Source organism: Pongo pygmaeus, chromosome 6, assembly GCF_028885625.2.
Source record: "Pongo pygmaeus isolate AG05252 chromosome 6, NHGRI_mPonPyg2-v2.0_pri, whole genome shotgun sequence".
In the NCBI taxonomy this organism is placed as follows: domain Eukaryota; kingdom Metazoa; phylum Chordata; class Mammalia; order Primates; family Hominidae; genus Pongo; species Pongo pygmaeus.
The window spans coordinates 88,814,266-88,840,569 of NC_072379.2; the positions used below are offsets into that span (position 1 = coordinate 88,814,266).

The window sequence follows — 26,304 nt, forward strand, 5'->3', positions numbered from 1 at the left end:
CTATACTATATAGTGATTTAATTGGTAAGTAAAACACATTATTCAACCTTTTATTAAACTAATATACTTTGTATTCTGACATTTAGAAGATCAATACATTATAAATTAGGTGATAAATTATGACAAATATAACAAAATGAAATAAGTGTAATTTTATATAATATATGCTTTGGAAAGAGTACGCATTTTGATATCTAGTTTCTTTGCTTTTACTTAAGCAGAAATTGAGTCAAATCCTAATACTGTATTATTTTAAGCTATCTTTATTTTTTTCAGTGTATAATATGACCTAAAGGCTCCTTTGTGTCTAAAGTAAAAAATATTCACAGATCAACCATTAGCAAGTTAAATGTTGTCCACACATTGGAAACAGGAGAATATGGTTAATTACATGATAACATAAAAGTAGGGGTGGTAAATGAGAAATAGTCAGCTGTGTCTATTTGAGGCAGTGGAATAATACATATTCCATAACTATATATTAGGTTGGTGCAAAAGTAATTACAATTTTTGTAATTAAAAGTAATTTTAATATATAGGGGAAAAAGCAAGGTAAAAAAGCAAAATCAATTGAGATGCACCAATTTATTCAATTAAAATTTAGATTCAATTAAATCCACTTTAAGGCCTAACAATAGCTTACTTCTCTCCAACAATATTTATAAACTTAATCCATTCATCTAACAGTTGAGTGTCAGTATGCCTAAACATTGTTCTCGGTGTTGAGTTGCAATAATAAGTAACCCAGTCTCATCAATTAAGGGTCTTGCTAATGAGATAAATAAATTAACAGCTCAGTAGATTATGCACTTTGATTGAAATAAATATGAAATCTATGGCAACTTAGAGTAAAGGTAACTAAAAGCTTTGGAGGATGAGGTCAAGCTTTGTAGAAGACCTGTAAATTAAGTTTTACAGGGTAAGTAGGAAAAGCCTGGAGAAGAGAAGTTGGTGGAAAGTGTGAAAGATCATAGCATATTGTTCCTTTAGAGAAAAAAAGAAAAAGAAAAAGATAGACTCTTCCAATAACCATTCATTGAACATTACCCTGTAGTGTTTGTAGTGATTAAAATAGGACTGCAGAAAAAAAAGACTATTCTCACTGCATGAAAATGTGTGACTAGTGATGGAGTTGCAGGCATAAAAGACAGAAAAATGTGTGAACTCTTCATAAGCAACCCTCAGATTTATCACATTGGTGACCACTGGAATGGCTCTGTCCATGCAGTAAAAAATAGCTTATTCTATTGAGATACAGAGGGAGCAAAATTATATTTGGGAGAAAGTACTCAGAGGTTACGGACAGCATTTATTTTAACTAGGTACAATAGTATTAGAGTACCTATTATGAATCAGGTTCTGCACATTTATTTAATTCTGCCAAAACTCAAGTGTTGTCACTACTTCATAAATCAGAGAACTATAGCTTCAAGGAAATTAGTGAGACAGACTCTGAAACAAAGATTTGAGGGTAAATAGCGTATTTCAGGGGGCCAGGAAACACTGGCAGGGAGTAGGAGTAGTGGTTCAGACAAGGAAAAAAGCGCCAACAAAGGTTGTTATGAAATCAGCTACCTGGAGTGAATAATTGAAGCTTCATCTCGTGGAAAAGTACTGGAACTTGGGATAAAACCTATGCTTCAGAATTCTCCTGTTTATAAATGGAATGGAATGTTTATATTCAGTAGGGTTATTTGTTAGGGATTTGGGGAAGTAAAGTTGTGTTAAGTCCAGCCTCATATCTCTTCTACGTAAGAGCAGAATGGCCTTCAGTGGTTTTAGGAAGTAAAACAACAGTAAAAACAAAAACGAATGCCTCAGACGCAGAGACAGAGATGTAGGTACTGACAGTTGGGAGAAAGTTAGAGGACACTTGAAAGGCTTGAGTAATATAGACAGGGCAGTGCCAGCATCTGCTACAGACACTGTAGAGTTTGGAATAGCAATTAAAAGTTAAACAAAGAATAAAGCATGGCTAGAAATGGACTAAAGTGGAGTGAGCCCATTGTGTCTTTTAAACAATAAACCAAGCATACTTTGGAATAATGAAGGCCTATCTTCTGAAAACCAGTGGGTAAAGCAATTATAAAATAGAATGAAATAGGAAAATTTTAAGTACTCAGCAAGAAATTATGCTCTGCTCCCACGGGTTGAGACTATGGTCTAGTATTTATACTCAGTGTAGAGAGCCAAGGAAGATGACTATAAAAGTGGAAAAAAATGCAAGGTAAAGAAGAAAAATCAATTGAGATGCACTAAATATAAAATGAAGAATATATGCAGAAAATATAGGAACTATGTCAATTATAACTCAAGCAAGAGGTCAAGTAAGGACGGAATTCAGTTCTGAATCATAAATAGTAGAGGTTATTTAGGGAGAGGTGAGATACATTGATAACTATGTAATGATTTTTCACTTAAAATATATAAGAATTATGTTAGCAGTACAAAACGCTCATTTTACAGAAAAAAAAGAGAAAGAGAGAAGGAAAAATCTTTCACCTCAGCATGGGATTTACATGAACAAACCCACACAAAGCTCACATAACCAAAAGGGAATTTGATAGACATAGCCTTTCTATTGCAATTTCAGACCTAACTCACAACAGTTTGAGGAAGCTAAAGTACGTATTCAAGCTAGAAATACAGGCTAGGTTCTGTTACTACTGACTAGCAAAATGACTTCGAAAATTATTAAACATCTGTAGAACTCAGTTTCCTACTTATAAAATGACAATTTGAATATGATGATTTGTAAGTTATTGTCTGAAAAATAAATCATGCTTCTCTTTAAAAAAATACTAGTAGTAACTAGAAATCAAGACATTTTATTCAAAATATTTACAATTAATTAATTATTATTTTATCATAATTTAATGTGCAATACATAACTCACAAGAATAGAGAATTTATTTTAATTGAGAAGTTAGATACCATTAATGACATAAGAATGTATTTTCCCAATATTAAACACTCAGTTGAATTATAAGAGACCATATATAATACAGTTATTTGAAGGAAACACTGGATTTTTCAATGAAAGTTTCAAAACTAATGTAATAAAAATGTCAATCTATTAAATTTTACATATATATATATAAAGAAAAATGACATAATATAGACAGAAAGTCCATATTGTTAAATTTGAGTAAAATTATAGGCAAAACTTCTATTCCCCACTGAATGTATTTGTAGATATAAATAAACTAATCTACGTGTAGGAACCCTCATAGATAAATGGGTCTATCGATGTGACCAAACACAGAATCAGTCATTCAAAAACAGTTGATTTATCCAAATATTTTTAAGTAGCTTAATTATATATTCAATTGATAAGTTCCTTACATGTTCAGAAGCACAGTAAACTGGCCAGGGATATACATTTAAGGTATTCTAAACAGCTGGATTTAGAAAAGTTGAAGGGCTGTGCTGTTCTGAGGACATATGAAGGGCTGAAAACCCATGAGAAAAAGCTGAAGAAAAAGCAGGAATAAAGATTTAAGAGCGTCTTGAACTCTGGGGTATCAGGCCCTCTCTCAAGGCATATTGCCAGTTCAAAGAGAGGGAGAAGAGTTCAGAAATGATCTTGTGATTGCCATCTCATTTCCTGATTCACAGTTATGCACAAGTGTCTGCCCTCTGCTGACCCACACATGTGTCCCATTCAATTTGGGCATCCTCAGATTTGATAGACTCTGTCCTGCACAAATCAGTCCCTTATCATGTCTACAGCTTCAACTAAATTTTTGTACCCACCCTTATCAGCTTCCAGGCCTCTAAGGCTCCCTGAACTAGCATTACATTTAGACCCAAGTGAACCCAAATGACAATAGCTATTTTTAAAAACATAAAACTCCGCGTCGTAGAGAAGTGATTAGATTTATGGTGTGTGGCACCAGAAGACAAAATCATAGATACTAAAAGTAGATATTACAAGAAGGTAGACTTGAAGCTCAATGGAAAAGATATTTTCCAACAACTGAAGCTTTAATAATTGAGGATCCCCCTGCAATAGTCTGGAAAGTCAGGTCTGCCACCTTGATCTAGCCTCAACAACAACCAGGGCATCTTCATTTCCCTAACAGCCCTAACTCCACTGGGTCCAATTTCTAATCTTTGATCAACATCACTAGTTCCTTAATGTGTGCTTCTGGCCTTCAGAGAACCACTGGAAAAAGGCAGAGATTGTATTAACTACTCAACACAAATCTAAACCAGCATGATACGTACAAGCTTTATTTGCCCCTTGGCAATATTTCTGTTCAGTTTATAGAGATTCTCCAGTTGAGTGGTTTTTGGGATTTTTTAACTGCACCCCACAGAAAATATCCTTTTTATTTCATGACCCAGGATACACATACATATAAATTTAACTGCAACAAAATTTCACAAAACAAACTTGCTCTTACAAAATGCAGTGGGATGTAATATTGTCTGTTTCAGCCTATTTTATTTTTGAACGTTACTAGTTGCAACCCACTAAAATGATTCAATGACCCTATAATGAGTCATGACCCACTCAGAGATCACAACCCTTAGTTTAGAAAACTAGTAGTTTCATGAATTTAGGGATGATGTTCATCAGATGTAGTTTCATAAATTTAGGGATGATGTTCATCAGATGATTCATAAAATCAACATCAGACATCAGTTTTCTCATCTTCCCCTCTCCATTTCAAAACATACATTTCTATAAACATTCCCTCATTAATGCCCTTGTTCTCAGAGTTCTGCCCCTCCTCCTTTCCATGTCTGCTTTACTTGTGCTTTGATCTAATTCCACTTAGCCTACTGAAAACCTCTTGCTCTATTATCCTCCCTCTCCTCACCTGCATTCATTTGTGCATTTTGAATCTTTTTTCCCCTACTTGATTCTTCCCATCTGCAAACAGATATGCTCAGATCTCTAGTATTTGTGAGAGGGGCAATTATTTTCTTAACTGGTCATTTGTCGATTAACAGTTTCTTCTTTGTGAAACTTGGTAAATGGTTTTAAACTCTTTATTCTTATTAGAGTACTTTTGTGTTTATTATCTCTCTGTCTGGATTGTGAGTATCTTGAATAAAGCAATTGTATATGACAGATCTTTGGTGTGTAATTTTCCCATAGCATACACAGAAGTGCTGGCAGCAATCATCTTGCACCGAATAGTTGGAATAGTTACAAAACTTCATGACAGGCAGTTCCTATGGTCCAGTTTCTCTGGAGCACACTCAGCTGTGAACCTAAGATTCACAGTTCTGACTCAGGCTTGGAAGCCATTGACAACCCCACTACAGCTTCTCTGAACTGTACTTATTCCTGCACCTTCTGCCTAGAGCTAACATACTACACAAATGAATTTGTTTAGAAAATCAAGATGAGAAAAATAAAGTTATATTTGTTTAGGAACTTATGAAGTACTTTAACATGCCTCATCTGAAATCATCATCATCACATCAACATTTTCAAGTGGATGGGACAGATCTATGAGCCTCAGATAGATCACACCTAAGGAAACTGAAGGGATTTAGTATGGATGAATGATGTGACAGAAACCAGAAAACTAAAAAGTGATTGGACTAGGGCTCAAATCTAAGTCTTCTAACTGAAAACATGGCCTTTTCACTGTATCAGGCTATTTCCACAGTAATGAGTCAACCATATTTTCTTCTAATCAGCTAACTATATACACATATTTTGAAAATTACAAGGCCTAAAAAAAATCAAGCTATAAAATGTTATTGTTATTCATGTTTACATTATACCTTATATTTTTAGAACTTCTAAGTTTCTTCACAATTTTTTTTTCTTCTGGGTGAGATATGTGTTATTATTGTAATTTTCACATGAATATTAAAACTAAGAATCACAATGTGACATTACTAAATTCTAAGTGTTTATTAATGGTGGAGTCATAGCTTTAGACTTTGGGTTGCTATTCTGCCTACTTTTCCATACTACGTTCATGTCATTAGCAATGTATTAATCTTTCCTAAAGTTTCACATGTAAAATCTGAAAAATAAATTTAGATTTTAAAATTATATTAATTAGAAAACAATAGTCTAACCCTAAAAACAAGACTTCCAGATTCTAAAATTACTGGTCAGAATATTTTTATGGAATTGCAAAAAGAATACAGTGAGATGAGCCATGTTCATTTCCTTATATAAAAGCACCATCTATGAAATCTAAGAAAATGATTTCATAAAACTTAAATTATGTATGCTAATCTCAATTTACCCTTTCAAACATAAATATAATTTTAAATCTCACTATGGTTTGGGATTCTGAAATCTTTGTATTTTACCATGAATTTAATATGACTAATGTGAATTTGTAATTACACTAAATGACCAGGTGAATGTCACATGTGCATCAGATAAATTGGAAAGTTCTAATTTTAATTACCTTGAGAATTAATTCTTTACTCTATATATGTATGAATGGAACTTTGCTGTCCATTAATGATTTTCATATTGATCTTATTTTCTCTTATTTTAATCACCATGGGGAATTTTGTAATTTTCATAACAGTTGGCTCAATTTATTAGATTTACATGTATACTTGTCTTACATGCTCTCCTCTTCTCACCTCACCGCTCTAGGAATCATTACACATGCTCAAGAGTCTACTGGTTTCCAAATGAAATCTGGATATCTGGTCACTGTGCATATGGAAGCTTCCTGAAGACTAGAGACATGTCTTACTTCAATTTTTCCCTCAAATCACATTAGGCAGATCTTTGCAAATGGTAGGAGCTAAATAAATGTTGATTGAATGTAATCAAATATGGAGGCCAAGTAATGATAAAAATTTACCTGCTGAGGTCATTGACAAATATTATTACACCTACTAAGCATTATAACTTGATGTGTATTTGAGAAGCTACAAAAATTTGGGAGTCAACTTTGAAAATAGATATATGGTTCCCCCCACAGAAAATACGTAAAGAATGTGGTTTTGATGGGTGGTTTTGATACAAAATTTGTTTAAAATTTTCTTTTTATCTTCTTATTTTAATGTTAATAGACTTTATTCTTTTGATACACATTTATTTACTGCCTATTTCTAAATATTTGTTCTGGGTACAAAGACATTGTGGGAAGCATTCAAACAAGAGAATTTCATTTCAGTTTAGTCAATTGTTACATTCCTCAGAAAAAAAACAATTTGGGCCCAAATTAATATGGTCATCAGGTTTTGCCTACAGAAGGCAAATATATTTCATCCTCAAACAGTTTTTTAAAAAGCTATCCTAAAGAATAGGTGATCATCACTGCTATTATTATAACCAATGAAGTTCCTTTTTTCAAATATATATCTGGATCCAGGATGTGTTTGCAAAGGGCAGCTTTTATACTGCTGAAATTTAACACATATTAGTTATTCAAAATTGAATCTCAAATGTATTCCAGTTTCCTTAATTATGTTTGAAACATATGGAATTATTTTAAGTGGCGGGTAACTCAGATTTTTTATATGGATTTAGTCCATGTGTACCACCATTACTTCATGGGAAGGTCTCTTCTCGTTTACTTCCATTTAGCTCTTGACTTTATGGAGAAGACTTGACAATAATCTAATATGTGAAAGTGCAATATACTCCTGCAACTGCTAATACCTAAAGGTTTTATAAGGTTCTTTAAGATTCAGATATTTCTATATTTCTCTGGAAAAAATAAACAGAAATTTCTAGCTGAGTGAGGAAAGTTTTGATTATATTTTTACTTTTTGTTTTGTCATTTTATGATATTGGATAAACTGGAAAACTGATGCTATCATAGAGAATAAAAAGATAAGGATACAATTACATGCAGATTAAAAAATAAAAATAAAAAATATATTTTTACTATAGAAGTATTTATTGGATTAAGCACTGCATTGACAGAGTTTATGATGGTGTAATAGTCCAAATTCTCCAGAGAGACAGAACCAATAAGATATAAGAGAGAGGGTTTATTAGGGAAATGAACTCATAGAGTCAGGGAAATTTCATGAGAGGCCATCTGTAATGTGGAGAACCAGGGAAGCCAGTGGCATGGATCAGTCCAAGTCTGAAAGTTTTAGAATCAGGAAAGACAACAGTGCATCTCCCAGTCTGAGGCTGAGCACCCGAGAGACCCTAGGAGGCTGCTAATTCAAGTCGTATAATGCAAGAGCCAAAGAACCTGGAGTCTGATGTCCAAGGAAAGGAGGAGAAAGGTGTTTCCTTATGGAATGGGGAGAGAGAAATGGGAATGGGAAGAAAGGAGGAAACAGAAAGAGAAAGAGACAGAAACCCCTCACTTTCATCTGCTTGTTTCTATTGGTCCTGTATGACACACCAATTTTCTCTGGAAATGCCCTCACGAACATACCCAAAAACAATGCTTCACTAGCCATCTTGGCATCCCTCTAGCCAGTCATACTGACACTTAATATTAACCATCACAGGTGGTATTTAATTTCATAGAAATCTTATATAGTAGGTATCATTTACTACTCAAAGAGGTTAAGTAGATTACACCTAAAGTTAGAATCTAGTTTGATATTAAGAGTGGGTAAAGACTCTGGGTATGGAGTAGTAGTCAATTTAATACACTTCCTCACATTTGGCTAGCTATAATGAAAGAAAAGGGGGTTGACCACAATAAAAAAAAAAAAGAAAAGGGAATATCACAGACGTATAATTCAAAGGAAACAGATCGTTAACATACATACACCTCAACAATTAACTGCCATATATTTAATACCTCTATTTAAAAACAAGCTCATTTTATTAGCTAGGCTTATCTTGGACTATAAGTCAAAAATTATATTGAGTTGAAACTCCTAATGATTACTTACTAACATGGCTTTTTGGCTAAGTTGAAGAATTAGCTCCCTTTTGCAAACAGTTATGACATTATGTCTAAAATTAACAGACTCACACTCCATTGTGGAAAATGCTGAGGCTTTTACTCTACGCACTGGAGTAGACACAAAACTACTTCTTAAGAAAAAACTGGCAAACTGACAGGGAGCAGTGGCCACACGTGTAATCCCAGCACTTTGGGAGGCTGAGGCAGGCGGATCACCTGAAGCCAGCCTGACCAACATGGAGAAACCCTGTCTCTACTAAAAATACAAAATTAGCTGGGCATGGTGGCATGTGCCTGTAATCCCAGCTACTCAGGAGGCTGAGGCAGGAGAATCACTTGAACCCAGGAGGCAGAGGGTACAGTGAGCCAAGATCACACCATTGCACTCCGGCCTGGGCAACAAGAGTGAAACTCCATCGCAAAAAAAAAAAAAAAAAAAGAAAAGAAAAAAACTTAGCTCTGTTTTTCAGTGTTCCTCCAGCCTACTCCTCAAACTGAAGCCCACCCCCACATTGAGGTAGGCTTATTTGGCCTTCATTTATTTCATAATATGGCCAAACCATGTAAGTACACCTTTAAAATGCAAACAAAATGGCTATAATCAATACTTCTCAAGAAAATATCAAATTCATGATTGTAAAATATTTATCAAAAGAAGATTTCATAAAAAATATACTATATATTTATTTTTCTGTTCAGAGTTACTTTCTGAGTAAGTCAGACAACCACATGTCTGTGTGCTCTGGCACAATTTTACTGGTTCCCCATAGAATTACTTTAAGAAACCCATTATTATATTAACAGTTACTCTAAGGGTTCAGGATTGGTTAAAAGCAAATAAACCTTTAAAAAAGAATAAATTGGCCAGGTGCGGGGGCTCACGCCTGTAATCCCAGCACTTTGGGAGGCTGAGGCGGGTGGATCACGAGGTCAGGAGATGGAGACCATCCTGGCTAACACGGCAAAACCCCGTCTCTACTAAAAATACAAAAAAAAAAAATTAGCTGGGCGTGGTGGTGGGGCCCTGTAGTCCCAGCTACTCGGGAGGCTGAGGCAGGAAAATGGCGTGAACCCGGGAGGCGGAGCTTGCAGTGAGCGGAGATCGCGCCACTGCACTCCAGCCTGGGCGACAGAGCAAGACTCCATCTCAAAAATAAATAAATAAAAATAAATAAATTACACACAAAATAAGGAGAAAGCATATGATACATATCAAAAGAGAAATAAGAAATCAATGGCAAGTGGATTTTTAAAAAGTAGAAAATAAATGAAAACAAAGATTTTGTTTGTAAAGATTACTAATGTTCATAAACCTTTAGCTAGACTTACTGAGAAAAACAGAGAAGACGCGTGTCACCAAAGCAAATAATGTAGGGAATGTTAGATAGGGTATATTAAAAGTATTATGATAAAATATTGTATATAATTTTATGCCAACAACTTTTTGACGACATACATGAACTGGACAATACCTACAAAGACAGAAATTGCCAAAATCGAGCCAAGAAGAAATAGAAAGATCTCCACAAATTTTCATTAAGTAAAGAAAAGAGTACCTAAAAGTGGCTTCACTGGGAAATTCTATTAAACATTTAAAGAATGAATAATAACTCCACAGAAACTCAGGAATTGGAAGAGCAAGAAACATTTCCGACTCATTTCTAATTCTAGTATTCGACACCAGAGCCACACACACATCTCAAGAAAGTGAACTATATTTCTCTCAAGAACAGAAACACAAAAATCCTTAACAAATCATCGTCAATTTTAAATCCTATAAATTATAAAAAAGATATTATACACCATGAGTGAGATTTACTCCAGAAATGCAAGGTTGAATTAATATCCAAAAAATCAATTAATATCTTATACCTCATGAACAGAATAAAGAGCAAGCACCACACATTCATCTCAGTAGACGCAAAAAAAAGCATCTGGCAAAACAGAATCCCGATTATAATTTCAAAATAAATATAACACCCTCTCAATAAACTAGGAGTAAAAAAAACGCTTTCATTCTCATAAAGGGTATATATTAAAAACCTATAACTAATATCATACTCAATGTCAAAAGAATTATCTCTACCTAAGATTCAGAACACAAAAGTGGCCATTTCTGCAAATTTTATTCAACACCACATTGGAATTCTGTGCAAGAAACAACATAAGTGCAGGCATATAGCTCAAAAAGAAAGAAGTAAGACTGGCTTTATTTGTAGATGACATGTTCTTATATACATAAAATCCTAAAAGTCTAACAAAAAAGATGCTAGAACTAACAACCAAGTTGAACAAAATTACAGGATCAATATAAAATAGTAATATTAATATAAAAAATCTATTGGCTATTCATGTAGTGGCAACAAACAATCAGAAAGTCAACTTAAAATTCCCTTTCAAATAGCATAAAAATCACTAAAATACGTGTCATATTTAACAAATGTGTAAAATAAAAACTACACAAGATTTCTGCAATAAATTAAAGGCAATTTAAGTAAACAGAGACATATATGTATAAATTGGGAGACTCGATATGGTTAAGGATTAAAATTCCATCAAATTAATCTAAATTTAGTGCAATTCCTATCAAAATCCAAATAGGTTGGCTTTAGAAATTGCAAACAGAATCCAAAAGTTATATCAAAACTCAAATGACTTAGAATCGCTAAGACAATTGTTAAAAACAAGAGCAAATTTGGAGAACTCATACTATCTAATTTCAAAACTTGCTATAAAGTTACAGCAAATAAGATAGCGTGGTATTGACATACGCATAAACATATAAGTCAAAGTAATGAAATAGAGAATGTAGAAATAAACTTATACATTTATGAATAATAATCTTCAAACAGTGCTTCCAAAGTAAATCCATGAGACACAAATAGCATTTTCCTCAAATTATGTTGGAACAACTGGATATCTATAAGAAAAAAATTGAACTTGGGCCCTTGCCTCACACTATGCACAAAAATTAATACTCAAAATTAGATCACAGACCTATATTAGAAAACTAAAATTATAAAATATTCAGAGAAATATAAAAATATTTCACAATTTTGGGAGAAAGTATTTATACATCTTGTATCTCATAAAGGATTTGCATTCAAAATATATGAAGAACTTTAAAAATTCTTAAACAATAAAGGCAAGCAACCAAGTTAGAAAAATTAGCACAATTTGTGAATAGAAACTTCACCAAAAAAGATATGTAAATATTAAATAAGCAAATGAAAATATGTTTCATATTATTAGTTTTTGGAGGAATCAGAATAAATCACAGTGAGATACCACTACACACATACCATAATGCTTGAATAATGTACAGTTAGGAAAAGGCCTGTAGCTTCTTTTAGAAAATCAGATGTATGTGGATGTCCAGGTGTTTCAGCACCATTTATTCAACAGAATATCTTCTCCATTGAATTACCTTTACTTCTTTGTCAAAGAGCCGGAGTTGACTATATTAGTGCACGTCTATTTCTGGGATTTCTACTCTGCTCTGTTAATCTATTTATCTATTCTCTTGACAATACCATACTGTCTTATTTACTTATTTACATACTTAGTTTTATAGCACTTTCTGAAACTGGATCGTGTTACCTCACCACCTTTAGTTTTCTCCTTTAATATTCAGATTATCTGTTTCTTCTTGTATGAGTTTGGACAGATTGTGTCTTTTAAGAAATTGACATTTCATCAAAGTTATCAAATTTGGGGGCACAGAGTCACTATTTCTTTATTATCCTAACTCGCTCACTCGCTCACTCTTTCTCTCTCCCCACCCCCGCCATGTAGTCTATCTCTCTCCTTAGTTAACCTGATTAAAGATATATTAACTGTATCTTTTTAAGAGAGCCAGCTTTTAGTTTCATTGATTTTCTCCTTTGGTTCTTATTTTTAGTGTTATTGATTTCTGCTCTAATTTTTATCTCTTCTGTTTACTTTTAATTTAATTTGCTGTTCTTTTTGCAGTTTTTTTGGTAAGAGCTTAGATTATCAAGTTTTGATATTTCTTCTTTTTTCAATATAACATTCAACACTATAATTTTTTCTAAGCACTCTGCCACGTTCCACAAATTTTACTAAGATATATTTTCATTTTCATTTGGCTTGAAATATTTTTACTTTTTTGATATTTATTTATTTCATGTGTTTTTAATCTCCAAGGGTTTTGTGAGTTTCCAAATATTTATTACAGGTGTCTAGTTTAATTACATTGTGATTTGAGAGCATATTATGTACGATTTTTTTATTTAAAAATTTTTAATGTGTATTTTTTAATCATAATTTAGTCTTTCTTGGTGAATGTTTTATGTGAGTTGGTGACGAATGTGTACTCTTATGCTGTTGGATGAAGTATTCTATAGATATCAGTTAGATCCAATTGACTGATGGAACTGAACAGTTCAATTATGTTCTTACTGATTTTATGCCTGCTAGATTTGTCAGTTGCTGACAAACAGGTATTGGTATCTCCAAGTAAAATAGTGGATTCATCTGTTTCTCTTTGCGTTTCTATCAGATTTTGCATCACATATTTTGATGTTCTGTTGTTAGTTGAATACATACACATGAAAGATTGTTATGTCTTCTTGGAGACATAATTCCTTTATCATCATGTAATGTTCCTCTTTACCTCTGAAAATTTTGCTTCTTCTCAACTCAGCTTTGCCTGAAATTAATGCTGCTCTTCCAGCTAGTATTCATGGTTTATGTTTCTCTATTACTTTTCTTTTAATCAGTCTTTATATTTGAAGTGGGTTTCTTGCAGACATCTCAGAGTTGAGTCTTTTTAGCGAACTATTGAGGGGTGACAGGGTGCTGGCAGTCCTCACAGCCCTCGCTCGCTCTCGGCGCCTCCTCTGCCTGGGCTCCCACTTTGGCGGCACTTGAGGAGCCCTTCAGCCCGCCGCTGCACTGTGGGAGCCCCTTTCTGGGCTGGCCAAGGCTGGAGCCAGCTCCCTCAGCTTGCGGGGAGGTGTGGAGGGAGAGGGGCAGGTGGGAACCGGGCCAGCGCGAGTTCCTGGTGGTCTTGGGCTCTGCGGCCCCGCACTCGGAGCCGCTGGCTGCCCTGCCGACACGGGCAGTGAAGGGCTTAGCACCTGGGCCAGCAGCTGCCGTGCTCAATTTCTCACCGGGCCTTAGCTGCCTTCCCGCGGGGCAGGGCTTGGGACCTGCAGCCCACCATGCCTGAGCCTCCCCCAGCTCCATGGGCTCCTGTGCGCCCAAGCCTCCCCAACGAGCGCTGCCCCCTGCTCCAGGGCGCCCAGTCCCATGGACCACCCAAGGGCTGAGGAGTGAGGGCGCACAGCGCGGGACTGGCAGGCAACTCCACCTGCAGCCCCGGTGCGGGATCCACTGAGTGAAGTCAGCTGGGCTCCTGAGTCTGGTGGGGACATGGAGAACCTTTATGTCTAGCTCAGGGATTGTAAATACACCAATCAGCACTCTGTATCTAGCTCAAGGTTTGTAAACACACCAATCAGCACCCTGTGTCTAGCTCAGGGTTTGTGAATGCACCAAAGGACACTCTATCTAGCTACTCTGGTGGGGACTTGGAGAACCTATGTGTCTAGCTCAGGGATTGTAAACGCACCAATCAGCACCCTGTCAAAACAGACCACTTGGCTCTACCAATCAGCAGGATGTAGGTGGGGCCAGATAAGAGAATAAAAGCAGGCTGCTGGAGCCAGCAGTGGCAACCCGCTGGGGTCTCCTTCCACACTGTGGAAGCTTTGTTCTTTCGCTCTTTGCAATAAATCCTGCTGCTGCTCACTCTTTGGGTCCACACTGCCTTTATCAGTTGTAACACTCACCGTGAAGGTCTGCAGCTTCACTCCTGAGCCAGCAAGACCACGAACCCACCAGAAGGAAGAAACTCCAAACACATCCGAACATCAGAAGGGACAAACTCCAGACGCGCCACCTTAAGAGCTGAAACACTCACCGCGAGGGTCTGCGGCTTCACTCTTGAAGTCAGTGAGACCAAGAACCCACCAATTCCGGACACACTATGACAGTCTTTGTCTTTTAATTGTGTATTCAGATTTTGAAAGAAAACAGAGAAATAGATTGTAGAGGAAGGTATTATCAAAGAAATAATATTAAAATACCACTTTTCTAAAACAAATGACATATTTTTTTCCCTAGTGAGAGATCTCATGGAATGCCCTGCACAATAACTGGAAAGCCATCTAAAGGCAAGTTGTTCTAGAACGTTAATGTGTTAGGAGTATTTGGAATATAAAATGGCCCTATTTCCCAAACTTTACATTTGGCATTCCCTCTGTGTGGAACACTCTCTCTCTCAGAGAGATGGCTCCTTCATGTCCTTTAAGCCCTTGTTCATAATTGCTGTTTAATTAAGGTCTTTACTACAACCCCTAATTAAAATGCTATTTATCCCACCGTATTCTCTGTACACTTCACTCCTTTATTTTTCTCCATAGCATACAGATCATCTGATATCCTATATATTTTTCTTATTTTATATGTTCACTTTCTTTTTTATACACTCTCTATAATGTTAGCTCCATGAGGATGGAGATGATTGTCTGGTTCACTCCGTACTGAATCTCCAGCATTTGGAATGGTGCTGGGCATACAGAAGGCACTAGACCAATTTTTGTTGTGGGAAGAAATGATGAAAAGTTTAAAAGTTTCCTGAAAGAAACAATTAGGATACAAGATGGCATATAGCTTCTCAACAATAAAACTGAAAGTTACAACTCACTCTGAAAATAAATCAACTGCGAGGGTAGAATAAACACACTTACTTTTACTGATAGACAAGGATCCCCAAATTTTATCTCATATGTATCCTTTGTTAGGAAGCCCTAGAGCATAGGTTCCACCAAAATAAGGAAATAAAGAAAACATGGAAAGCCATGGGATCAAGGAAACAAGAAGTATAATCCAGGATAGAAGCAAAAGCATTTACAAAATGATGGTGAAAATAAGTCCTAGAACAATAGCTATGCAGCTGACCTGATGGACAAATTGTCAGGATTGGAGCAGAAAGACGGAGGCCTTTACTATATATGCGTAAGGGGAAGAGGGAGAAAGGACTAATTGATTATCTGACTTATGTGATGTTTTTAATGAAACTTTGTTCTCATATATGGTATATAATTCAGGAAAGAATGAGTAATAGGCAGTGATGCAAAATTGATGAAATATAAGAGTTAAGCAATTTCTAACTCCAGGAAGAAGACATACTCATAAAGTCATCATAGTACGTTATGAAGCTCAGCTGGAAAAATATTTACAAGTCACAATAATGTAAATTCTGAGTATTTATTTAACAACACAATAAAATATAGATCTCTATGGACTTATGAGATATAACATTAAGTGAAAACATATGAAGACAGAATATTATGTATAGCATAACCACATTTTATGTTGTTACATCATAGTTTGTGATTGGATAGTAAACATTTAGAGACTTATCTGAAAAGATGTGAACCAAATTATTATTAAATAATTTTAAATATTTTTCTACACTTCTGTATTTCTTGATTTTTAACATAAATTATCCAATAATAACTTTTAAGAATTACATTTTACATCATCTATTTTTAGTAGACCCAGAACATAAGTTTAATTCTAGCATATTACTCCAGTTTAAGTCCACCATAATTTAGCCTCTCTCTTTTCATTGTATGTTTAGATTGTTTCCAGTATTTTTCTAGTTTAGATATCCTTATACATAAATATTTGAAATTCATCTAATTATTTTCCTAGGATACTTACCAAATGGAACTGTTAGTAAGAAAAATTTAAATTTAAGCCTTTTCATAATAATCAAAAGTGGAAAGCTGAAGAATTAAGACAATTTATACCCTCATAAGCAATGTTTTCTCACACCTTGTCAACACCGGGTGGTATGATTCTTTTTTTCATGCTTGACAAATTTACCTTTTAAAATCTCCTCAAATTTGTATTAGTTGATTACTAGTTATGCAAAACATGTGTTCACATTTTGTAATCCATTGACAATTTTTAGAATCTATCCCTTTCTCTTCCCTTCATTGTCATTGTTATAAAGACTCCTATTGTCTCTCTTGAACTCTTGAATGCCTATCTCATCACAGACCCAAGCTCTCCTTCTTGTGTACCAACATAAACTGCTTTTAGGATTATTTTTCTAAATCACAAATCTAGTCATATCATTTGCTTGCTTAAAAGTCCTTGAAGATTAGCAATTTTCCACAAAGTCAAGTCTGAACATATTAGGGTAGCACACCTTGTCAACAATAATATGGGATCAAATATTTTCTTAAATTATAAAAGCGTTATTTCATGATACCTTTTGTTCAATAATCATAAATAACTTGAGATTAGGCACCCCATATGTTTACCACAGTATTTACTCTGTTCACTTAAGAAATGATTAGTCAATGATAGGTCAATATACTGACATAGGACAGAGTGAAATGGTCTACTCTAAAAACTAAGTTATTCAGCTACTTATTCACTTAAAAAAAAATCTACTGAATGTTACTATGTGCCACAAATTGCTCTAAGTTCTAGAGACACAGTGGCTAGTAGAACCATGCCCTTCCCTTCATGAGGTTAATAGCTGAGAGTGGAGTATGAGGACAAAATTTAAAAAGTAATTTTTTTTCTTTTTAAAGAGTAATAAACAGTTTTCTGCTGGTCTATCAACTCTTTCGAAAAACCAAACAAAACATAGAAAGCCCTGACTTGTAGTGTTTGTAGATATCCTATTATGGCTGATTTCAACCTACCAATGGTTAAACAACCAGCTCACAAATTTCTCGAATATTGAACAGCTGGCTCTGGCCATTACAAGGTACACCCCCACTGATAGTGGCAATAGGACATTAGAACTGGAAAACTGGTAACTGACTACTTAAGGTAAAAGAGAAATGTCCTACTGAAGAGATGACATCTAAGCTGAGACACAAATGAAGAGAACGAGAACATTGAAGGTCAGATAGAAGAATTTTCCAGACAGAGGGAACAGTCCGCTATAGCCAGTGTCATAAGGTAGAAGGAAACTACTTGATATATTTGGAAGTCAGAAGGAGCCAGAATGCAGAATTTTTAATATATTTTTCAGTAAGGAGAACCTTGAGAGCAAAAAGCCTCTTGGCTAAGATACAGACAGTAATTTGGGAGAGTTAAATATGAGCAGGAAGCTAAGATCACCTTTGGTTCTTTTGTCTTATACTTCTCTGCTAATAAAGGTTGCAACTACTGCTGGGTGATTCCAGGATACACACACACACACACACACTCACACACACACACACACACACACACACACACACTCTTTGCCAGAATCTTGGTTTATAGAATGCAAAACGGAACAGGAGATAGTATTATTTTATCGTACTGAAGGTATTCATTCCAGGCACTCCAGTCTTTATTTCTTCAATGTTGCTGACCCTACCAATCATCTACACTTTGACATTTTGTTACCACTTTTAGAGGATTAATAACTTAAACATACTATATATCATTTGGGCAGTACTTGGGGAAAATATAAATCAAATTGCAGAAACAAAAAAAGGTAATTAGGTTAAATTCTTTTAGCAATTTTGGGGTCTTTTCCTCTTAAGGTCAAGATGACAATGGTAGTTCTGTTTTGATATGTTATCCAGAGCAAGTAGAGATGGGGTGAATCCAAAACAGTATTTTAAACAAAGAATCCGTTGGAGTTCAAATCCAGGGCTTGACAAGTGAACAGCTCCTTCTGCGTAAAAATAAATCCTATTGTGAAGCAAATGGAGATTAGAAGGATTAAGCGTCACATGTGGAGGGTTTCAAAGTGGATTTGTTTTTTATTATTAAAAATATTTTTTATGGGTTAATTGTACAGGGATCTGGCTCATTTGTTTTTTCAAAATTGAGATGAATCAGAATGTCCCTGGGGCAGGAGAGACTTCTGCTGCATGTGAGGATGTGTATTATTCATTCCAGTAATACCTTTGCAGCTAACAATCTTGAGAAAGGGATTATGACTTCTAGGTAGTCTCACAAGGAATTAGCTGTTATTGACATGTTACCTATATTAATAGTTACAGTTCTGTCTTTATCTAAATGATTATAATTTGTATACACATTCAAACTGCATGAGGAATAATACTCAACATTTACATAGAATTTTAAGAAGTTCAAGGCAATAGCTAAGATATTGAGTTGTTTCCAAAAACGTGAGCTATATATAGAGTGGCTTGTCAAAGCTAGAAATTCATTATTTTTCCTCACTGAAGAAATTTAAAAAATCAGGTTTGTTATTGATGAGCTGCCTTTCTCTACAAATAATATGTAAGAAAATGTCTTAATTTTTTTTTGGAGACAGGTCTCACTGTGTTGCCCATACTGGAGTGCCATGGGCAAAAATAAATAAATAAATAAATAATAAATCTTAATTTTTATTCAAATTATAGAAAAATATTTTTAAAGCTCCAATGGAATTCATTTAAATATATGTATCACATACTCTTTTACTTTATTTCTTGAAGTTGTGTGTTGACTTACTCATCTAGAATTACAATATAACCATGAAAAATATAATCTTTGTGATAAAATAAACACATGATGCTGACAGAAGATATTAACAAATGCTTCAGAAATTACTTATTAAGCAGTGGGATCCTGAGTAATTATACATGAATGAAGGAAAAGCAGAGAAGAGTATTCAAAGATTATTTCGTTATCAGATCTAAGATGTTCTATTGATGAGTAATAAAATGGATTTCATGAGCATTTGGATTTACTTCTAAGTGTACCAAAAAGGGAATATTTTTGGAAGGTCAACAGAAGAAGCTGGCTAGTTCATCTGAATACATGGAAAATAAAATTATGGCAACTCTTCACATTACTCAGGCCAAAAAATAGCCAAATTTCCACCACCACCATTATAATCATCATCACAATCAAGAAGAGCTCTTAAAGAAGAAAGAACCAAATGGACAAATTTAGCTTTGAAATTTGAAAAAATATATACTTTTGCATGATTTACTTCAGTGCAACTCAGCTTCATCCAAAACTGAGGTAATTTTCAAAATATTTTGGGCTAAAATAAATCTTTAAATGGAAGTATTTCAATATTATCCAAGAAAGCAGTCTAACAAAGTTTATAGCAAATTTAATTATTCCAATGTTTTTTAAAGTGGGAAGTGTATACAAAAATTCTCAATAATATTAATAGATTTCAAGCAAAAGGTATTTTTTAAATTCTGTGTTAAATTAGTTTACCATGAAATCTCAGCTATTTTAATATCCCATATAAGTTGTCAATCTCTGCATTAAATATGCAGAAGTATGTGTTGAAAAAGAGACACAAGACAAGAGGGCACTTCAGGGAGAGGGAAGATAATGATCCAAGATGAGCATGTGGGAAAGCATAAGACATGTTTGAAGAAACTGTAAGGAAATTCTGGATTTGCAGAAGATAAATCTGGAAATGGAGTCAAGAGCCAGATTGTGGATTTGAATAGCATGATAAGTAGTTCAGACCCTTTCAAAAATCAGTCATCAAGCACTAAAGATTTCCTAGGAAAAAAGTGATCATATAAATTGGGTAGTTTGAAGAGACTTATCTGGTCATAAGTGGATGGTGTGGAGCAGGAAAAATACTGGAGGTGGGTAGTCCAGTTTGAAGACCTGAGCAATAATTTAGAAGTGAGATTAATTATGATGGTGGAAATGAGAATGCAAAATGAAAAATGAGGACAAGATGCACTGCAAAAAGAGGAGGTAAATAGGATGCAGTTTCAAAGATTTCTAAAGTGATCCCCAAGAGAGTGATGATGGCCTTAAGCAGCCACAGTGAATCATTTGCTCCTTCATATATTATGCTTTTTAACTGCCCCCATGCCTTGATAATAGGTTTTCTACCATATAGGACCTATTATTCTTGAGTACACAGTTAGCTTCTATTCAGTCTTTAAGAAATTCAGCTCATTTATCTTCTCTTCTTTCTGGAATCAGTTTTGTGTGCTCTCTTTTAAGTGTCCTACGTATAAAATTTTTACAACACTTAAATTAATGTATCACAAGATCTACTGACTTGTCTTCTCTTCAATTAGATTACCAGCTCCCTGAAGGTGGAGGCCAAATGTGTCGCTTTTTCACAATGAACACAGTAGCACACAGTAGAAACCGAATCATTGTTTAATGAAGGAGAATTCCCAGGAAAGTTAGAATGACAGAAAGTCAATAAACAAACAAATGAAACAAGCAAATAAATGAAAGACGGAAGTGTGTACATAGACAGAATAGAATAGAATAGAAAGATTGAGGAAGGTTGTTTATCAATATGTTAGATAGCTAATAGAAATAAGATTGAAGAAAATGATAAAAAACAAATTGATTAGGCAGGATTCCAGAGTACACGGGATGCTGTGGCATGCAGACCTGGTCTGGAAGATTCACCCCAGGTAGTTCAATACTTCCTACAGTTCTCAAAAGATGCCTCATGCTCTTCAATTTTCTCACCTTAGCTTCTATTTCCACTGACAAGAATGCCATCTCACCTTGATCCTCTATTTTAACATCTATTTATACATGTGTAAGGCACAAATCAAATCCCACTGTTGCATGAGACCTTTCCTGGTCTTTATTTCTCTGAATCCCTGAATAAATTTTTCTTAATATTCAGCCTGAAGGCCACCTGCATAAAATCCCACAGGGGGTGGTGCTTATAAGAAGTTTCTCTTTACAGACATAGTCTATCTAATATATGTAGCAGGGGTAAAAGAATTTGAATCATCATTTTACAAATACAAATAAAGATATTTGAGCAAATGATCATTGATGTCTACGAAATCATTAGTGAGAAAAAAGCCAGTGGAAACTTAATGATAAATGGATCAATAATCTGATAGTACCTCAACTCACTCATCAAACTTAAGATTATAAAAAGAGAGACAACCAGACATTATATGCCTCCTTATGGAAGGACACAAAATACCCTCTAATATATTCTTGCCATGAAAAAAATATGTCTGAATTTGGCCAAATCTCTATCCATAAAAACCAGTCAAAAGGAAACCAAGGAAAATGTTGAAAGATAACAGTGAGTAGAATTTTGCATAATCCCAAATGTGGGAAAGGAACTGCAAAATGTACAATTTTAAAAGAGATGGAAAAACTTATAGATTAAAATATACCAAAATAAACTTCAAGACATGCCAACCAAAAGTGTGGATATTTAGGGATCCTAATTTCAATGAATTCAAATTCACAAATCATTTATGCGACCACTAAGGTAACAAGAGCACTAACTGGTATTTAAAAATTTACTGTTGATTTTTAGGTTAGATAATAATCAAAGCATCAATTTTAAAGCATCACCATATATCTTGAAATACTTTTAGATAAAATGATATACCATCTGGCACTTGCTTCAAAATAATATAACAGTGGTGGAGGTGTGGTGAGCGGTGGTGGTATAAATCAAGCAAGATTGATTATCATTGAAGTTGGGTGATAGCCATTAGTTCACATTTATATACATTTGAAATTTTTCATTTTCAATTCATTTTAAAATATAGATTGCTAGACTCTATCTCAGAATTATTGAACTAGAATATCTGAGGAAGATTCTGGGAATCTGAACAATTAACATATTCTGAGGTCACTGTTATGCACACTAGGATTTGGGAATTACAATCCTAAAACAATTTACCTCATTATCTTGCCCTTGTCAGAGAAATGAAGCCAACTATATACATATATCTTACTTTTAAGGATAAAAGCTGTGTCTTTGTCAGGCTTGCATTTCCCAAGGATATATCCCAAGTATATATATACACACATATATATGTATATACATATATATGTATATACATATATATGTATATACATATGTATATGTATATACATATATATGTATATACATATATATGTATATACATATGTATGTACATATATACACACATATACTATATATACACACACACATATATATATACACATATATATTTAGCATACACTCAATACAATGCTAGTGATGTCTGATGAAATATTTATTTTTGTTTAATCTGAATAAATATTTGAGATAGAGTATACGAGACTCACCCACACATTCCAACATGCCAGGTCCATTTGGTATCAGGAATGTGTACCTTGTTACAGCTGTTAGCAATAATCTTTGGCCACATGAAATTTTTTTTCTCAGTTGGTGGTATTTAACATTCCTAAATTGCCAGTATCGCCATACCTCAATTAGCAAGGATAACATCTAACCAGATGAGAACAATAGCCTCTTCTTTCACATTTGGAGAGTAGGTAATATAAGCAGCCATATGGAGTATATCCACACTAATAATATAGATGCCCATATGATCTTTCAAGTAAATAAACTGAAATGTTTTCACCTGTGATTACCCCAGACTTTTCCCTTTTGGATTTTTTGTTTGCCTGTTTTCAATGTTTCATTTATTAAATAACAATTTTGACTTTCTTAAGAGAGTATGCTTAGGAAAATGTAATCTTTTATTGAGAATTGCTTTCCCAAAGACCTAATATTTCCTATAACTTAGAATCCTTGAAAGATGTAGACTATAATAGATTCTGCAATAGATTCTGTCCTAGTACTAGTCCAGGATTCTAAATCTTTCACTAACTAGTTAAGTAACTTTGAATAAGACATTATTTTTCCTGGGTCCTGGTTTCCCTACATACAGTTGACCCTTGAACAACATAGGTTTGAACTGAATTGGTCCACTTACATGTGGATTTTCTTTGACTTCTGCCACCCCTGAGACAGCAAGACCAACTCCTCCTCTTTCTCTTCCTCCCCAGCCTACTCCTCATGAAGACAATGAAGTGAAGACCTTTATGATGATCCACTTCCACTTAATGAATAGTAACAATATTTTCTCTTCCTTATTTTCTTAATAACATTTTCTTTTCTCTGGCTTACTTTATTGTAATAATACAGTATATAATACATATATATAAAACATGCATTAATGGATTGTTTATGTTACAGTAAACTTCTTCCTGGTCAACAGTAGGCTACTAGTAAATTTCTGAGGGAATCAAAAATTATATGCAGATTTTTAACTGCAAAAGTTATATGCAGATTTTTGACTGACATTCCTAACCACTGTGTTGTTTAAGGGTTAACTGAATATAATTCTAAAATAAATATGTCAGTCTACTCTTAGATTATCTATAAGTTTACCTCCAGCTTTATAGTATTTCTAGGAAAAAATGACTTTGGATAACATTTGAACACAAAACATAACCTTTCCAGGGGGGAAAAAAAGACATAAAATGTTCTCACCTCACAGTCTTATATGGCAGTAAATAAGGTCAAATTCATACAGTTCTGTTCTGAAGGTATAAATACAGGAATATGAAGGACTTTTCCCACTTTGGCTTACCTGCTTATGAGCATGGTCATAAGAATTAATATGATTGTCAAACTCCTGGTGTTTGTGATACTGCTTGTCACATAATTCACAGTAGAAGTTTGCCTTTACATCTTCCAGGGCCTTTGCTGTGGACTTCTTTTCTGCAAAATCCTTTAAGAAAAAATACAAAAATGTTGGTTAGACTTCTCTCTAATAGCATAACCAGATCTCGTATTAATCAAGGTGGTATTTAACTTAAAGAAATATGACGGAGCACATTATTTTCTGGGAATTCATGACACCGTGAAAATAACTTTTAGTTTAGCATCATCCCTAACTTATCAACTGACATATCATGAGTTCTAAAGTAGCCCTGGCCTGGAGCTTGGTTTTTACTCAACCTTCTTCTTGCCACCCATTTCTAGGTTGTGATTGTGTCTATTACCAAGCACATCACTGGCCATTCTTCTTTATATCCTTCATAGCCCTTTGTTTTTCTGATATTATCCCTTAAATTTTAGTGTTCTATGCAATTCCATCTTCAGCCAAATGATTTATCCATTTCATATGCTCTCCCATGGGTGTCCCCATTCACACTATAGATAAAGCCTGATGTATCCATGATGTTCAACTTTGCCAAAGCCTCCTCCACAAGCATCAGTTCCTGATACACATTACCAATGGGTTTATGTCCATGTTCTTCAAAATATTCTCCTGAAAATTTGTAGTATGCTCCACTTAAAACAGTTTTGGCTACATAATTCTCCTGCTTAAAATCCTCTTTTGATTATAGAATCTCTTTGATTACAGAATAATAGTGGCAAATGTTTACTGAGTATAAACTATGCACAAGGTATATGAATTATCTCATCATTCCTCACAACAACCCTATGACTTAGGTTCTATTTTCCTCGCATTATAGATGCATCAACCAGCACTTAGAGAGATTACACACTCATGGTCTGCAAGTTAACGAGTGGAGAAGGAATTTGAATTCAAACAACCTATGCCTGGCTCCTTTGTTAGTAAACAGCTTTGATTTGCTATATTCCTTTAAAGCCAACCTTCTCAATATACCAGAAAAACTTCTTACCTTGCCTGTATCATATTTTATCAAACTCTGCTTCTATATTTTCCTCTTTAATTCTATTACCAGATATGTCACATAGCATTAAATTATCTGTTTTCATGTCTATTTATTCCAACAATTTTTTGAGGGAAGAAGCTATTTTATTCATTTTTGTTACACAATACTAAACAACATGTTGTCTAGCCCAGAATATGTGCTACTTAATATGCATTATGTAAATTAATGGATAATCATGGTTTATATATTTACGCCTCATACCATTCTACAACTTCTGCTCTATTATCCCAATACCAAATAAAAGAGTGACTGGCACTTTGAGAATACCAAGTAAATATGTATAAAGAATGAATGAACAAACTAAAGAATGGATTTTATCTTTGTTTCTCCAAAACTACTACCCTCAATAGAAAGAAATCGGGTCATAAGTGTACATCATAGGCAAATAGCTGACCAGAAAAGAAAGTAAGCAGAAATAATTTAGGCATATTTTCAGAATGGTGTGAAGTAATGGGACAATTAATTTAGATATGTGTGTAACATAAGGGTTTAAGTCCAAATATAAGAGGGTAAAACACATGGCAAAAAGAAAGAAGGGCATGATACCATTAACTAACAGCACAACTAGACCAAGTATATGGATTGCCTATTTAAGAGAGTTAAAGTAAGAATTTGGTTACATTCTAGAATAATGGCGGATATAAAAAATTAGTGGACAGGCTGTAGCCAGTAATGAGAATGGAGACTCTGATTTCAAGGTCAAAACCCAGTTGTTGAAAGAACTAGGATAATTGCCAGCTGCTACAATCACTATTGAGAAGTAAGACAAGAGTACAGCATTGAGATGGTGCTAAATCCCTTGATTTAGTAGACTTAGAATCAAGGGAAACCATTATTTCTCAACTCTTTCTCACTAAGTTATTTTTCTTTTTTTGAGATGGAGTTTCAATCTGTCGCGCAGGCTGGAGTGCAATGGCGAGATCTCGGCTCACCGCGACCTCCCCTACCCGGAGTTCAAGCGATTCTCCTGTCTCAGCCTCTCCAGCAGCTG

The 26,304-nt window shown here is 34.5% G+C and overlaps 1 protein-coding gene across 2 annotated transcripts in view; it reads right to left on the minus strand.

Annotated features, from left to right (window-relative positions):
* ZNF804B (zinc finger protein 804B) overlaps positions 1-26,304 on the minus strand; it is a 594,384-nt gene that overhangs the window by 101,988 nt on the left and 466,092 nt on the right. For both annotated transcript variants that reach the window (XM_054493722.2, XM_054493723.1), the window contains exon 2: positions 24,197-24,337. In XM_054493722.2, coding sequence (XP_054349697.1) covers positions 24,197-24,337 — 141 coding nt within the window. The remainder of the gene's footprint in view (positions 1-24,196; positions 24,338-26,304) is intronic.